The sequence below is a fragment of the Danio rerio genome, chromosome 7 (genome assembly GCF_052040795.2).
Source record: "Danio rerio strain M-AB ecotype USA chromosome 7, GRCz13ab, whole genome shotgun sequence".
Taxonomy (NCBI): Eukaryota; Metazoa; Chordata; class Actinopteri; order Cypriniformes; family Danionidae; genus Danio; species Danio rerio.
The window spans coordinates 8,852,740-8,870,717 of NC_141027.1; the positions used below are offsets into that span (position 1 = coordinate 8,852,740).

Below are 17,978 nucleotides of genomic sequence, written 5' to 3' on the forward strand. Positions count from 1 at the left end.
AATCCTTAGCGCTCTTTAAGGTTTTGCATACAGTTGAATGGAGCAATTAGCGGCTGTAAGTGCAGTATGTAATGTAATGTAATATGTATTTATATTAGGGCTGTAACGATACACGATATAAAATCGAAATCGCGACACTCAGATCTACGATCCTGTGTCGCGGTGTGATAAGGGAGAATCGCGACTCACCCCTTTCCAATAACGTCACGCGTGCCTGCAAAAGTTGAGCTAGTTGAAGAAGAACGTGAGGAAACACTTTTTTTCCGCTCGAGCACTGCTCCGTTTAAGCCCTCGCAATTAGCGTTTAACCGGGAGAGCTCGCACAGAGCTCTTAGTAAGGGACCGTCTGAATGTGTCAGGAATATCAAAAACAAAACCAACTTAACCCCGCTTGACAACAGACAACGGCAGAAACATTGCCAGTGCTGTCAAAGCATTGTTGTTAATGTGGCTATGCAGAGAGGGATGGGCGTTCACCAGATGCCCCAACTCCTCTGCAGAGGAAACTTTTCTGTAACCGTGCTGTGCGCTTTCTGTTTGAACCTTTGAGAGTTAACGTTACGTGCTGACTGACAGGTGCCCGATGTGAGAGGCCAGGAAACAGGACGAAGCTTTCAGTTAAGATGAACACAGTTTCTATAGTTATACTTTATTTATAGATAAAGGTATATGACTGTATATAATCACTCTATCTTGCTGGAGTTTATAGCCGTTTCGCTTTACTTCAGAACGCATAATGCCGATCTGAAGGTCTAATCGCTTAAGTTATCCAGAGCTGTATGAATGTACAAATCTTGAATATCATAATATTATTAAATATTACAATTGTAACAACACAGACAGCAACACTTATGCACAATCGATACCCAGCTGATTCAGTCGTTTCATAAGAGGACCGCGCTTCTTCTCTTCTTTTTTCCTTGTCAACATAAAGGCAGTGAGATGCGGCTTGTTTTCGGCTTATAAAGCATGTATGCACATTAATGCAATATCATATTTAAACAACAAAACTGTTTACAAAAAGTCTACATATGCGCGCGTTGTTGTTGTCTTTTCATCACGCAGCACGCGCACTTGAACCGCGAGGGAGAGAGAGGAAACCATCAGGACATATTCTTTAAAATAATGATTTCTATTAAAATGTAAAAGGCTTTGTTATTATAATAATGACAGCGGGGCATTAAATAAATGCATATTTTCCGTGGAGCGGGCAATTTTAGGAAGTCTGCGATTTTTTATTTGACGGGAGAAAAAACATGATTGGAAAAAAACATCCTATGCCGGTTGTTAAAAAGAATCAGTCAGTATTTTCGTTTTGTAATATAAATTAATTATTTAAATGAAAATAATTTAGGGCAGTCCTATTTATTTTATTCATTTTATTTAGATTATTCTGCTCTTCTGTGCTAAACACTGCAGGTGCGTGAAGATGCTCTGTTGTTCTGTTCTGTTATTAATATGCTAGCATTTAAAAATAAATCAGTAGCCTATTTTAAAATGCAATATTTAATGTGTCAGACACAAAATAGACACGTCAATTTGTTTAATATAAAATGAATAGTAATCTGACCAGTTAAGCGTTAATAACCGATTAATGAGCGGCGGTTGTCGGTTAGCAAAATTAAGGAAATGAGCATCCCTAGTAGCTATTTAATTTACTTTTTCTTTGTAAGAGAACTTGATTGAAAAAGATTTTTTAACATGCTTGAACCATCTACACAATGGAGTTTAGTTCTGTTTGGTTTTTCAAAAGTATTTTGTTACAAAGAAAACAAAAATTATATAATTTTATTTAATAAAAAATAGTTTTAAAAATCTTTTTTTCCCCACCCCACACGAAAAAAAAATCGTGATACGAATAGAATCGTGGGTCAAAGATCGTGATACGAATCGAATCGTGGGTTTGGTGTATCGTTACAGCCCTAATTTATATAGCGCATTTATTGTGTATGGCCATACACCCAAAGCGCTTCACAATCATGAGGAGGGTCTCTTCACACCACCACCAGTGTGCAGCATCCACTTGGATGATGCGACGGCAGCCACAGGACAACAGCACCAGTGCGCTCACCACACACCAGCTATTGGTGGAGTGGAGAGACAGTGATAGAGCCAATTCAGTGGAAGGGGATGATTGGGAGGCCATGATCGTAAGGGCTGATGGAGGGACTTTGGCCAGGACATCGGGGTTTACACCCCTGCTCTTTTACGAGAAGTGCCATGGGATTTTTAATGACCACATAGAGTCAGGACCTCGGTTTTAACGTCTCATCCGAAAGACAGTACAGTACAGATGATGGAAAGATTTTTAAAGAATCCCGCTCCCGCAAGCAGTTCATGCAAATCTGACCTGGCGAGCGTTAAGGCAAAAACCAGAAAATATGACAAACCTTACATTGCGTTTGGTTTTACCTGCATGTTAAAGCAGGGAGTCGAAAGACCCCAGTGTGTTCATTGTCAAGAGATTATCTTTAACTAATGCATGAAACCATCCAACCTCAAGCGCCATCTACAGCAGAAACATCCCAATGAGGCAGAAAAATCGACTGACTATTTTAAACATCAGGAGTTAGGGTTGGGCGATGTCGACCAATTTGGCATCGTACAATGTACGATGTTGATAGAGTGCGTGTGACGTGTTTAAAGAGAGAGGAGGGATCCGAGGGTGACAAGGGTGCGCAAATTATTTGAGGACCGGTGTTACGGTTTAACTGGTGATCGTGTTAACTGGTGTCCCTTTCCAGATGTAAGCTATTCACGTTTGCAGATTGGCAGATTCGTCACTTTTTCACAGCAACAAAACATGCCCATACCAAATAAAGATTCTTACTTGGTGTCAGGGTCATTGTGGGCATGATTGATTTTAATATCTGTGTAGCAGAACAGTATATAACCAAAATTAATCTAATTTACATGTCATCAACGAGATTCGAACTTGTGTAGTCAAAAGGTTGAGCACACGCATCGATCAACTTCAATCTAACTGAGCTACTCAGAACTATACATAAAGTGGTCTGTTTTAATAACTATATCAGTCAAAATATGCTGTGCTGTGGGCTCGTGTTGACATGTTTCCATCGATGTTAACATGTTTACATGTTGTTTAGTTACATCCCAACAAACACATTTACGTTGTAGCGATGTCTGCACAACGTTGTATTTTTTCAAAGGCAACGTTGCCGCTTACGTGCTCGCTACATTGTCACAACGTAGAAATGTAAGACGTGAGAAGGCTGTAGCAACGTTGTCGTGCGACATTCAGCAACCGCAAGGCGGCGTTCTTACTACTTGTATTAATATTTTTTGTGGCAGTTTATCAATACTGCCTAGAATACAGGATAAGCAGCAATTCTTTTCCAGTATTGCGTAATATGAAATATTGTTTATATATTTTTCCTATTTAATTTAACAACTGCATGTGTAAACTTTAAAGTGTAAAAATAACACACAAATGAATCTAATCAAACTTTTTATTATATATTTCACAACATTTAATACATACAGTACACATCTAATTATAAACAAACAGTATAAAGTTTAGATTATATATATATATATATATATATATATATATATATATATATATATATATATATATATATATATATATATAATTAAACTAAAGGGTAAACAAACAAGAAAAGTAAAAAAGAAATCATTAAAATGTAAATATATATATATATAAATAAATATATAAATTAAAATTCAGACACTGGGCAGTGAAGCTGGACTGGAGAATACAGCAGACTGGAGAGCGCAGCTGAAGACCAGGCATAGTTGTTGGTATGGAGAAAGCTGTCAGAGGAAAAAAACAAATTCAACAGATAATCCAGCTTCAGAGATCCACAGCAGACACAAGTCAAAATAGGCAGTGAACAAGAGAGGACAGATGGAAACGACTATGACTAGCAAGTTATTGAAGTTTCAGACATTTATTTTAATTTCATTACATATAAAATCTCCAGTGAGTAATTATGTAGCCTACTTTATTTTAATGCTTTAATAGTATATCATATACCAAAATCACATACAATTAAATAAATTTAGAGATACAGGGAAAACAGGTTTAAGTTAACAGAAGTCAGAGTTAGTCTCCCAATACTTACTTAAATTATGAGAAGAGAAAGAAGAGGTCCTGTAGTTGTGGCGTTGCTCACTGTAAATGGAATGTTAAACTTAGTGTCATTTCAATAACAGCTGTACAAAATAATAAAGTAATTTTTCATAAGCATGATCTATTTTCCACATTATGAACATGCTGTTTCAAGTAACATAACTACATTTATTATGATAGTAAATAGAGTAGTATACTTTTTACCTCATTCAATTATTCTTTCCATAGATCGGGAATTACAGCAACACTGATCTGAGGTGAATTCAACAGCTGAAACCATTCTGAAAGACAAGTTACACGAGTAATTTGAAAACAACAGTGAGTGGTTAAGCAATAGAGTTTTATGCAACTTACACATACTTAAAATCCAGAAATTATCAATAGAAGATTACCTCCATGTGAAAATAGCCTGTTGAGCAAAGAAAAGAGTGGGTTTTAAATAAAACATCAAAAGACCAATCAAAATAGAAATTTAGACTAGCAGACCTTTTTACTGATATCTATATTAATTAGGCATATGAACATCAACTTATATACTTTAACTTATAGAGATAGCTCACCCAAAACTGACAATTCTGCCATTTAGCCTCATCCTTTATTTGTTCCAAACTTAAGTTTTAATTATTTAGCTTTTTTTCTGCTAAACAATAAAGATGTATTAAATAAAGCTGGAAAACTGTAACTATTTAATTAGTGTTTTTTACTATGAAAGCAAATGCTTACTGTCTTTAGTGTTCAACAGAATAAAGAAACTTAAAGGTTTGGAATCACTTATTATTTACAGGGCAAATAATTCGTGAGTACAAATCATTTTTGAGTGAACTGTCCCTTTACCGGGACGCAAACTGCACAGAGATGTTTTGTATTTAAAAGTTATTTTGTGTGTTTTGTAAAAAGTGGGTCGGCTCGTGTGATGAAGTATCATACTGACTGATCACTATGGATATGGAAAAAACTGAACTTCAAAAACATTATTTCCTATTTGACTAAAGACTAGGCGTAGGTAAATAATCAGGAAATGTTTTATCGAGAGATTTAATGATATTAATGTTGTCGCCGTCCGTGAACGGAATGCTGAAATGTTACTCGCTCGTAACAACTTCATTACGGCTTTTGTGAGTGTGTAATGTTGGAACAGATTGTTGTCGAAATCGTAGGTTTGTTTGAATATTCACGATTTACGTATCTTATTTAGCAAGAAGAAATAAAGCAATACTCACGTCTCCTCGGTCGTTGATGAATGAGACGACGGCTTGTTGAAATTTAAACTGATTCAGCTGTGACCAGTAAATGTTGTACAGTGGTTGTCCACGCCACCTAAGCACAACCTAAAGTATGCGGCCCTCATGATGTTTAAATGGCAACCTTATGACATCGTTGTGACAACGTTTAGCAACAACGTAGAATCCTCAACCTTTTTGCAAGGTTGGTACAACGTTGTAGGAAGGTCGCTACGTTGAGGCAACGTTGTGTGTTTGTTGGGATGTACTCGCTTTAACGTGTTTCTACAAACTCTCCCGCTGATAGAATAGCTCTGAATGACAAAACGATGCTTCATCAGTTGCTCAGACCATGTTTTTTCATAGTTGTAGACTCATGTGTACCTGTGCCTTAGAAGTCGTGTTAACTCGTGACCCATACTCACATATGTAACGTACATAAAGATTTTACAAAAAATGTATACAATGACCATATTATATATCCAAATGTTCCAGTGGCTGTAGTGCAAAAGTATTATTTAAAGATATAAGATATTTAGCAGACCTGGTAGGAAGCTGAAAGTGACACCTGTGCTGGCCAGGAGGATAGTGAGAGAGGGAAAAAAAAAAAAAGAATTCCAAGGCAATACTGTTGAATCTAGGCATCTGCTGGTGGCAAAATCAAGGCCAACAGTCCACTGCACACTTCTGGTTTCATGATTGCAGAGCAAGGAGGACACCACTTCTCCAGAGAAGGCACACAAAAGCTTGATGGGCCTTTGGAAATGCTCATCCGGCAAAGAAGGCTTCCCAGGGCTTGAAATTGCGACCATGTTGGGAGCATTTGTGCGTGTGCATAAAATTATTGTGTGCGACCAATTTTTACTGCAAAATGTTCAGCACACGCGCGGATTTGGGAGACATTCACGCAGAATGCATCTCTGCACTTGAAACATGAAACGCAGCCCTCAGGAATGGTTTAGAACAGTTGTCATGTCAACTTGCTGCAGTAAACAAAGCCAAGTCCGTAATGCTTGCCCCGCCTTCGCGCTCTTCTTATTGCTCTAGAACTGAACACAAATGGATTGGTTAATATCAGCTGTCAATCGCAATCACTCAGTCAATGCCTTCTGGTTTGGGATGACAGAGAGCTACTACCCCGAAAAAATTTCAAGCGCTGAAGATGAGAATGCAGATAACACTGACAGATTTTGTTTTAAAATCCATGGCATCTAAAGTTACAAATAATGACACATCTTAGTAGTGACCATGTGCTGAATGTCAATCCACTGTCTACACTTTTCCAAGAGTGGAATGAAAAGTCTATGAAAAGTCTGTGCAATTTTCAGGTAACTGTTTGCCACATCTAGCACAAGAGCTTCCGTTTAATCCTTTATATAATCGCCAGATGCTGTCCGCCGTGCAAAGGGGCAGCTATATGTCAAATTGAACACCACGTACACCATTGCAAACAGGCTTGCACTGAGTAAACTAATAACGCTACTCATGAAAAGACCGGTATTGCTATTAACATGACGTATGCATATAATAAGGTACAGATATAATAAGGTACAGTATACATCAAAAGCATCAGTGCAAAATCAGACATCACCCGTGAGTCAAGCAGTGCGTGCAGGGCCAGTGAGCGGTTTGTGTATCTTTTGGTAACTCGGATATATTATAAAAATCTATTTTCTTGTGATAACGGGATTTCGTTAAGACATTTTTTTTTTCACGCACGCATATGTGTGTGTGTATATATATATATATATATATATATATATATATATATATATATATATATATACATACACACACACACACACACACACACACACACACACACACACACATATATATATATATATATATATATATATATATATATATATATATATATATATATATATATATATATATATATACACACACGTGTGTGTGTGTGTGTGTGTGTGTGTATATATTCCTCAATATATTCCTTCCTCAATCAAAATTGGTGGGTGAGACAAAATTTTGGCAGATGCGCCTAAATTTGTTAAGTTAGGAGCACCAGTTTCCAGGCAAAAAGGTTAATTTCGAACCCTGCTTCTGGTCTTCTGTTTTATAGTCAGATAAAACAAACTTTATTGTTTGGCCACTTCGTTTGGCATAAAAAAGATAAGCCTATAACACCATCTCTACTGTAAAACATAGAACCTAATGTTTCAGGTGTGCAGCCGGTGGACCACAGAACCTAAATCACAGTAAACAGCACCATAAAAAAGCAGCAATACATCAAAATTCTCAACAACATCAGGCTATCAGCAGTGACACTTGGCCTTGGGAACCAGTGGACATTTCAGCACAATAATGACCCAAAACACACAGCAAATATGGTGTAGAAATGCTTGGCAGACAAAAATATGACCGTTCTGCAGTGGCCCAGCCAAAGTCCTGACTTAAACCCAATTGAGAATCTGTGGAGGGAGGTAAAAGATTAAGATGATGGCAAGGAGACCCTCCAACCTAAAAGAGTTGGGGCTCATGTTTAAAGATAAATGAGCAAAAATACCAATGAAGACGTGCACAAAGCTGGTCAGCAAATTATAAGAAGCGTTTAATGCTGTAATACCCAATAAAGGCTTTGTATTGATTATTGAGAATATTAATCATTTTTGCACATGCCACTCTTTGTTCAAATGTAAACAAAAGCTGAGAAATATACATTTTTCCAACCATGATGCCTCATGTACATCATTTTATTATCTTTTGGGAGAAGCATATGACATTTCCGGTTAAAAAAAAAAATTGATGGTTGAATAAAAGTAATGTTAAGTCAGAATTTGCCTGGAGTATGAATAATTTCAGGCTTGACTGCATATAATATAGAACCCACAAAGAAATGACATTTTCTTCAACCAAACATATTTTCTACAATAAAAGACACCAAATGTTTATGAATTCTTCAACATTATTGGTAGACAAGAGGGAAAGAGAGACATTTTTGATGAATATGGCTCAGAAAATGACACCCGCTGTGGGCTGAATGTAATGTTTGTGTATCTTGTCTTGTAGATATTTGCGAGTAGGAGGAACACAAACACTGACTCTCTGTGAGATCAAATATGTTCAGAAAGTCACTGCTCTCACAAGAACAACAAATAGCTTGTGTCAAAGCTACGCCATTGAAAACATGTTGAGAGTCAACACGACATCAAAACAGAGCCGTTTTATTTCATAATACACATGTCCAGGATTACTGCAAGGTCTTAAAAAGTCTTAGGGCTCTATTTTGACGGTCCATGCACAAAGTGCAAAGCTCAGGGTGCAATCGCTTTCAGTGTGTGTCAGAATCCACTTTTGCTAATATAAGAACGGGAAAATCTGCTTTGCGCCGTGGCGTATGGTCTAAAAGTGTTGAGCTTATTTTCTTAATGAGTTATAGGTGTGTTTTAAGAATAAACCAATCAGAGTCTCATCTCCCATTCCCTTTAAGAGCAGCTGCGTCACGCCATAAGCGTATTTGCTATTTACATGACGTAGAGTAAGTGTAAGTGGAAAAACTGAGCATTTCACTAGCAAGAGAACAGTTAAACAGAGCATCTACAGTGCGAGAATGAGAGATAAGGCATCTCATAATCTACTTTCACTTTCGCTCTCGTGGATAGGGAAACCTTTACGTACAGACATCAATTAGCCTATAAATAATTAATTTAGTTTGTTAAGCGCAAAGATTTGTTTCAAAACTATTTCTAAATTCAGTTCTAATTTCCAGCAAACGAATAATTGAACAATAATAACGAAGTGTGACAAAAAACCTGAGTTATATCCTAAAACACATGCTGTGCTCCATATGGTCTAAAATCTGACAGGTGGGAAATCTAAGCTTGTTTTTAATAAAACAAATAAAAATATGGATATAATAAATAATACTGCTAATAATAATAACATTATACAAAAGCAAATTGTTATGAATGAACCGAAAAAGCCTCCTGAGATGAAGAAGGCATGAAGGCAGTAGTTTTTTATTTATTTATGTAGGCTAGAAAATAATATGTTTTGTAAAATTTTAATCCTTTATATTTATATCCTATATCTATTCTTATTATATCCTATATAGATCCTTAATATTTTAATGTTTTCATATGTAAAGATATTTGCGTATTGCTCTACATCTTGTGTGTATTAAGCAGTGTGTAAGCGAGGCGCAAAACTGATGCACTTTGCGCTGGACTTTAGACCGGGATTGTTGTCCTAATATTTAGTTTATTATAGTTTAAAAAAAAAAATTATTTTAAAGAAAGTTTATGTTGGAAAGGAGTGTATGGATACAAGTAGAGCTTGCATGTTTTTTTCACAATATTGTAATATATATTAATTACAATATAAATATATTTTGCTAAGAAATTAAATCTAAAATAATAGATTTTTTTAATAAATGTATTAATGTTTTATTAAATGCATTATATATATATAAATAATGCATAAATAAAAGTTTTTGACTCTTTTCCACCTGGGCCATTTGACACATGATGTCCTTTTGAAACAATAACAAAAAAAATAAGCACTGAGTCACGACAGCAATGTTATTATAACAGTTAAAAAATATAAAATATATAATATGTATATACACTTGCCAGCCACTTTATTAGGTACACCTTACTAGTACCAGATTGGACCCCTTTTGCCCTCAGAACTGCCTTAAACCTTCGTGGCATAGATTCAACAAGATACTGGAAATATTTCTCAGAGATTTTGGTCCATATTGACACGAAAGCATCACGCAGTTGCAGCAGATTTGTCAGCTACACATCCATGATGTGAATCTCCCGTTCCACCACATCCCAAAGGTGCTCTATTGGATTGAGACCTGGTGACTGTGGAGGCCCTTTGAGTACAGTGAACTCATTATCATGTTCAAGAAACTGTAGCCTCAGTTTCCTGTTCTTAGCTGACAGGAGTGGCACCCGGTGTGGTCTTCTACTGCTGTAGCCCATCTGCCTCAAGGTTGGATGTGTTGTGTGTTCAGAGATGCTCTTCTGCAGACCTCTGTTGTAACAAGTGGTTATTTGAGTTACTGTTGCCTTTCTATCAGCTGGAACCAGTCTGGTTACTTACTGTAACACCATTCTCCTCTGACCTCTAGCATCAACAAGGCATTTGCGCCCACAGAACTGCCGCTCACTGGATATTTTCTCTTTTTCAGACCATTCTCTAGAGATAGTTTTGCGTGAAAATCCCAGTAGACCAGCAGTTTCTAAAAATACTCACCCCTGACCGTCTGGCACCAACAACCATGCCACGTTCAAAGTCACTTAAATCCCCTTTCTTCCCCATTCTGATGCTCTGTTTGATCTGCAGCAGATCGTCTTGACCATGTCTACATGCCTAAATGCATCGAGTTGCTGCCATGTGATTGGCTGATTAGAGATTTGTTTTAAAAAGACCAATAATAATGAAAGAGCAATTAAAAGGGTCTATTTATTTGGAAGTATGGCTGAACTTCGTACAAATTACCCAATAAACTGACAAAATGTAAAATAGATATGTTTCCTTGTGAGATCAGGCTGGATAAAACCAAAGGCCTTTAAGGCAAGTCATTTCACTCTGTGGCCATCTTTGAAAGCCCTCTAGGTCAGTATGCTCAGGCATTCTGTCTGAATGGGGAAACATCAAATTCTCAAAAATTAAGCTCACCAAGCTCACAATTACATTACTATTAGGAATCAGCAATAAAATTAAACACCACCCATCTCTTTAGTTTCATTTCTAAACATTCGAATCACCCAAAATCTGCAGAAGCTCACGTCTGGTCCGAGCCCCTCCCCTGGAGAATCCCCAGTCTATATTGATCAATAGCCCCTTTCACACAGTGATACCGGTAAATATCTGGAAAATTTCCGGAACGACTTTACCGGTATATTGAAAAAAGTGCTGTTCACACAGGCGAGGACGTTACGGAAATTTTCCGGAAAAGAGCATTCACACATCCATTCCAAAATACCGGTAAATTCTGACATCATTCACCACAAATGAGCTTTAAACGGCTGCGCTTGTATTTGTAAACATTTGACTAAATTACAAACTCTGTGGATGATCAATATTGTGAACAACTTTCGCAGGATCACTTTCGCATGTCGAGATGTTCATAATATGTGCGTGTGCAGGCGCTCACAGGCTGTTTTACAGGCACACGCAAAGCTTGAAGGTAAACAAACAACAGCTTATCATAAGCATCTCATCAATGATTATTTACACAGTTGGCATTAAGAAGAACATATAAACGTGATCTGACTAACTTCTAGCAGCTAAATGTGTCTAGAAAAATATTCAAAGGCTTTTATTCTCACAAACCGCGCGGACGTAAATGCGTCTGACTGTTGTGATTGGCTAAAGCAGACGTCTCACGTCAACACGTTCTGGACGTGCACGCGCTTATTACGGCAATCTTCCTTCTGCATTCACACAGCGCAGCATTCCGGCAAATTGCCGGTAATGTTACAACTTCTCTTTCCGGAAAATAGCCAGAACGAATTTACCGGTATTTTCAAAAAGGACCTGTTCAAATATACAACCTTTCAATTTTCCGGAAAGGTCCGTATGTGTGAAAGGGGCTAATGATTGGCTCCTATACTAGTAGGCGAGGTTCATTCACCATATTGACAGTTACACTTTTCCCCATTCAAAACTATACATGTGACAGGTCTCACGTATTCTAAAGTCCTTGATAAAACCAAGCCCCGCCCACATCTATTCACATTTTTCAAGCCTCAGATGGACATCATAACTAGAGAGGAACAAAAGTCTAACTGAACTTCAGACTCATGATGATTTTAAAAGCAGCCGTGTCCTTGCACACATGCTCTGACATGCTGACCTGCGCTGCTCGCATGTTCTTCAGATCTGTCTTGTCATTTCCTGATCCTGTTTTCCCTCTTCAAGCCACCAGAAACAGCTGGAGAGGCTCCTGGCACCAGTTCTGTCGCTGTTATTTCACATAATAATGAGTGAAAATGAGCAGCGTGACAGGAGGGAAAGAAGCCGAGCGGAGAAATGAACTCAATGTTCCTCCTGTAGTATGAACTCATATTTGAGACCATCAAATGAAGCTAATGAAGCTATCCTTATTTTTTCCCGACACCTCATGATGCTTTGGGTGAATTACAGGAGAAATTTTTTTTTTCATTCATTTAAAACTCTGTTAAACAAATTTTAATATATTTTGAATCATTTTGATTGCTTGTTTTCATTTTTTTTTTACTTGTTTCTTTTATTCATGTTTACGTAAACCACTTTGAATTACCATTGCATGTGAAATGTGCTATATAAATGAACCTGCCCTGCCTAAATGGTTAAGAATCATTTAAAGGGATAATTCACCAAAAATTACAATTATTCATTCATTCATTCTCTTGTCGGCTTAGTCCCTTTATTAATCCGGGGTTGCCACAGCAGAATGAACCACCAACTTATCCAGCATGTTTTATGGAGCAGATGTCCTTCCAGCTGCAACCCATCTCTGGGAAACATCCATACACACTTATTCACACTCATACACTTTGGATAATTTAGCCTACCCAGTTCACCTGTACCGCATGTCTTTGTACTGTGGGGGAAACCCACGCGAACGCAGGAAGAACATGCCAACTCCACATAAAACTGCCAACTAACCCAGCCAAGGCTCAAACCAGCGACCTTCTTGCTGCGAAGCAAAAACACTACCTACCGCACCACCGTGTCGCCAAAATGACTTTTGGTTTCTTTTTTCTGTTTAAAACAAAAGAATATATTTTGTGAATGGTAGAAGCGAGCAATAAGGATGTTAAAATATGCAGAAATATATATACAGCGCCCTCTGGTGGATTTACGAGAAATGGCAAAACCAATAAGAAAACGTGCCCCAATAAAGTATTTGAGATGGTCAAAAATGTTCATCGCACCCTCTAGCTAGTTAATATTTGAAAACAAAAACTGCAAGACGTAGCCCAGGGTACATATTACTTCATTCTCGAAAACGTATCCCTGGGCACATAATGTCAATGAGCGTGGGTTGGTTTTATGGTTTATAAGCTGAAAAAAAAACATTCTGAAAGTGAGCCCAACTATACAATTTCTTGACATCTTTATTGTTATAGCTGCGGTCTGAACTCCAGTGTAGTTTTACATTCAGAATGATTTACAACAAACGTCTATATTGGTATCTATATTGCTATCTATATCTATATTACAAAACATGAGAAAACATGCCTCCGTAACGTTTTTGAGATGGTCAAAAATGTACACAGCGCCCTCTAGTGGATTTTAGTTAATTTGTGAAAACCAAAACTGCAAGAAGCCCAGGGTACATATTTCTCCGTTCTTAAAAATATTTTCCTGGGCACATAAGTCCAATAAGCCTGGGTTGTTTTTTTGTTTATAAACTGGTGGGGAAAAAAATCATTCTGAAAGTGATCCCAACTATACAGGTTCTTGACATCTTTATAGTTATAGCTGTGGTCTGAACTCCAGTGTAGTTTCACATTCAGAATGATTTACAACAAATGTCTATATTGCTATCTAAATGTATACAGCGCCCTCTGGTGGATTTATGAAAAAATGTGCCCCAGTAACTTATTTGAGATGGTCAGAAACAGGGGTTTTCAAACTGTGGCTCCCACTAGTGGCTCGCACAGTGAACAAAGGTGGGTCGCGGAACGTCACATAGCTGCAGCTATATTTACATTGCGGTGAATCAAAACCAGTACGATTGACGGTAAAACCCTAAAAGCCTCTTACACTAAAAATATCTAAAGTGTGTTTCCTACAAAAAGACAAAGCTGGTTTTGTTTCACAGCTGTCTTTTTTTTTTTTTTTTTTTCCTCGACATTACGAGCACTGCTCCGTTTGAGCTCTCGCAATCTGCGTTTAGCTGGTAGAGCTCGTGCAGACCGGAGCTCTCAGTAAGGGACCGTCAGAAAAGTGCTTTTTTTTTTTTTTTTTTTTTTTTGCTTCGTCCTGCGTGTTTTATTTTAAACAAAACTAATTTTCTCTTAAATGAGCACAAACAGTTATTAAAGTAGTCGAATGCTTTCATTATAGATCTGTGCATTCTTACATTAACACCTCTGTTATCAAACAAAACACTGGGAGATTCATTTGCTGCTCTTCACTAAATAACTATAGTAACTGTAACCAATATGCAAATACAATCAAAAGTGAAATAGATTTTATGGCTTTATTTAATTTCTGGATAGGCCATTGATTTTAATAGGCTAAACCTTTTATTTTATTGTCAATATTTTCTATTGTTTGCTATCTATTCTATCATTTGAAGCTATGTGTTGTCCCATATTTTTTACATACAGTACCAACGTTGACAGATTGCTAATCAATAAATAGCTATAGTGCTATCTGTTAGTTTTAACGTCAGCTAATGTTATGGAAGGGCATAGATGTTATGGAAAATAGTAATAGTAATGTAACTATCCCCATCCTTCCTTCCTCAAGCAAATGTGTAAATATTAGATCTATTCAGCAATAATGTTAATTGCATTGGCATATTTATCTGACCTTTTCCCAGCTTGTAGTAGTCGATCAAAAAGCTATTTAGTTTCTTATGACTACACTAGCAGTGGAATTTACTGCGATGTGACAGGGCTTGATCATAATCAAGGGTCTTGATCAAAGGTTGATCATATTCTCTTCTGAAAAATGAAGAGGATCTTTTTCAACAAAAAAAATGATCACAGTTACAGCCAGCATCCCACAACAAGCACTTCGAGCCTCATTTTGTGCATATCAAATCGCAAAATCCAAAAAGCCACACACCATATATTTTGACAGCTTTGAATGGATACATTTTTTTTACCCATTTTTTCCATAATAAAATATTATGGTGGGTCTTGAGTAAGGGTGTCACAATCCTCCAAATCCTCGATTCGATTACATTTTCGATTCTAAAGGCACGATTCGATTCGATTCTCGATTATGAATAATTAATTAATGACCAATTATTTATTTGTAGTCTACCGTATAAACTATCTGACCTGCATGGTCTTTGTTTTACCCATAAACAAATCACACAGTAAATGAATAAAGGCAAGATACACACATAATTACCACCTGTCAATCACTTTTTTTTGCGGGACTCGTGAATAGGCAGTGATCTGTGTCGTTATAATGGCGTCGGTTAAAAAGACGCACAACCAACAGGAACCAGCCAACAGTATCTGAGGTGTTCGCTAAAATGACTAAGTACAAGTGAGTGAAAGATTGCCTGGACCTGCTGTCTCGAGCGCATGGCTGTGTGTGTGTCTGTGTCTGTGTGGTCACGTGATGTGCATTTTCAGAGGTAGAGAGTAAGGAATGCTGCTCAGAAATGCTACACGCCACTGTGGATGTCAAATCGTTGTCGTTCTAAAATGCCATTTAAAAACAAAGACAGTGTAAACAGGGCCTGAGTGTGTACTTTTCGCGAGCGGATTTGCAACGGGGGCGGGCGGAGGATCGCGATGCCGGTGTTGTCTATCGGACGAACCGTACGTAATACGTACATAGCAGAGCTTGTAAAACTGTGTTTTTTTTTTGTCAACAACACGAACGTTGTCAACATAACTCACTGGAAATCCAAAATGCTTCCACACCGGCGACTTCATTGAAAGAGGAGAGGGTTTAAGCTCTGTCGACGGGTCTCCTGCTTCTGCAGTTTAACAAGCACTTCAACAAGCCTGTTTTTTTCCCGCTTGGCAAGCCAAGCTGACGTGACATGGGGGCGTGGCAGCATCGACGATTCTATTTTTTGATTCGATAATCGAAATTGAGCATAAATTTCGATCGATTTCGATTAAAAATCGAAATCGTGACACCCCTAGTCTTGAGATTAAATTACTTGCCTAGGTGGGTCCCGGAAAAAAAAAGTTTGGGAATCCCCGGTCAAAAATGTACATGGTTCCCTCTAGTGGGTTTTTAGTGAATTTGTGACAATGAAAACTGCACATTGCTTTCGAAATGTGGTTCAACAGAATCATTAAATCTTGATTAAAACTTTACTAATTAAATTAAATCTCAATTAAAACTCTTACAACCACTCCAGATCGCTTAAACAAACAAAAACCATTATGCATTTATGAAGTGTGCTTAACACAGGTGAGTGGGCTTGACAAACCACCTGTAGAAACTCTTTGCTCTATAAATAAAATAAAAAATACACTCCCCCATTCCTACTCTAGCACTTAATTCTCTGAGCAGTTATTTGTATAATTTGCACGTGCACAAAAAACTGTGGCTTTAATTCCCTTACCTTAACCAGGAAGTTGCTTTTTGACTCCGGTATCACCATGACAACGGAGTCATGCAGCTTTTCGTCAAAGTGCACATGCGAGTGAGCGGCGGATGCAGGTTCCTCGGCGAAGCGAACACCGCCCGTCTTTGAAGACACTGCAGGGAAAACAAAAAGCAGAGACTTACAGCTGAGCTAATTACACACGCACACGCACGCACACACACAGACTGAGAACATATTTAGCTTTTAACCTTGCAATAATTATTCAAATCAAATTCGCCCAATCTGACACCTGAAAACCCTCAAAGACCTTCAGTCTGGCGCTTTTCATTTCTGCAGTCATTAAATTTGTGGGATTTGGGATTTTAAGAGAAAAAAAAGAAAAGAAAAAAAAAAATCACAGTAAACAGCACCATGAAAAAGCAGCAATATATCAAAATTCTCAACGACATCATCAGGCAATCTGCAGAGAAACCTGGCCTTGGGCACCAGTGGACTTTTTAGCACAATAACAACCCAAAACACACAGCAAATATGGTAAAGAAATGCTAAGCAGACAAAAATATGAACGTTCTGCAGTGGCCCAGCCAGAGTCCTGACTTAAACCCAATTGGGAATCTGTTGAGGGAGCTAAAGGAGTTGCTTTCTTCTGTTGAACACAAAAGAAGGTTCCTAACCACTGACGTCCATAGTAGGAATAACACATAACATGGAGATCAATGGCTTCAGGTTTCCAGCATTGTTCAAACTATCTTCTTTTGTGTTTAACAAAGCAGGGTGAGTAAATGAAAACAATTTTAATTTTTGGTTGAACTAACACTTTAAACTGATGTTTTTTTAATCGATTTATGTATTTATTTATTTATTAATGCGGAACACTCTTTAAATTTAAGTGTGATTTAAACTAGTTGAACATCAAATAAAAAATTGCTGTAATTTTAAAAAAACTAAATCAATCTGAAAGGTGATTCCATCATCATATCACTAACATTTACCATGTTTTTACAAGTAACACTAAATGCCCTATCATACACCCGGCTCAATAAGGTGCAAGATGTGGTTTTTTTTTTGCAATTTGTTGCTATTTTCAGACCAACACAACCCTAATTTTTATGTTTTGTGTGACATTTTTAAATAGTAAATCCATTTGCGCCATTATTAAGAACATACATAAGAACAGGACGTGTGTTTGGATATAACTTATTCATTTGCTGGAAATTAGAACTGAATTTAGAAATAGTTTTGAAACAAATCTTTGCGCTTAACAAACTAAATGAATTATTTATAGGCTAATTGACGTCTGTGCGTACAAGTTCTCTATCCACGAGAGCGAAAGTTGCTATTTTCAGACCAACACAACCCTATTTTTCACATTTTGTGCAACATTGTTTAAAAAGCAAATGCATTTGCATCACCATATGAGGCA

The 17,978-nt window shown here is 37.3% G+C and overlaps 2 protein-coding genes and 1 long non-coding RNA gene across 6 annotated transcripts in view; 1 reads left to right on the forward strand and 2 right to left on the reverse strand.

Annotated features, from left to right (window-relative positions):
• The window catches only part of helz2c (helicase with zinc finger 2c), a 284,230-nt gene that overhangs the window by 167,416 nt on the left and 98,836 nt on the right, over positions 1 to 17,978 (forward strand).
• Positions 1 to 17,978, reverse strand: part of adisspb (adipose secreted signaling protein b) — a 73,993-nt gene that overhangs the window by 19,891 nt on the left and 36,124 nt on the right. The window contains 1 exon segment of the mRNA NM_001436955.1: positions 16,571 to 16,707. Within this exon segment, the coding sequence (NP_001423884.1) occupies positions 16,571 to 16,707 (137 nt within the window).
• On the reverse strand, positions 3,457 to 5,444 carry LOC147843018 (uncharacterized). The gene is made up of 5 exons (XR_015495298.1): positions 5,335 to 5,444; positions 4,507 to 4,523; positions 4,319 to 4,395; positions 4,107 to 4,156; positions 3,457 to 3,795 (listed from the first exon to the last, which is right to left on the reverse strand). It is a non-coding gene; the product is annotated as an uncharacterized LOC147843018 (long non-coding RNA).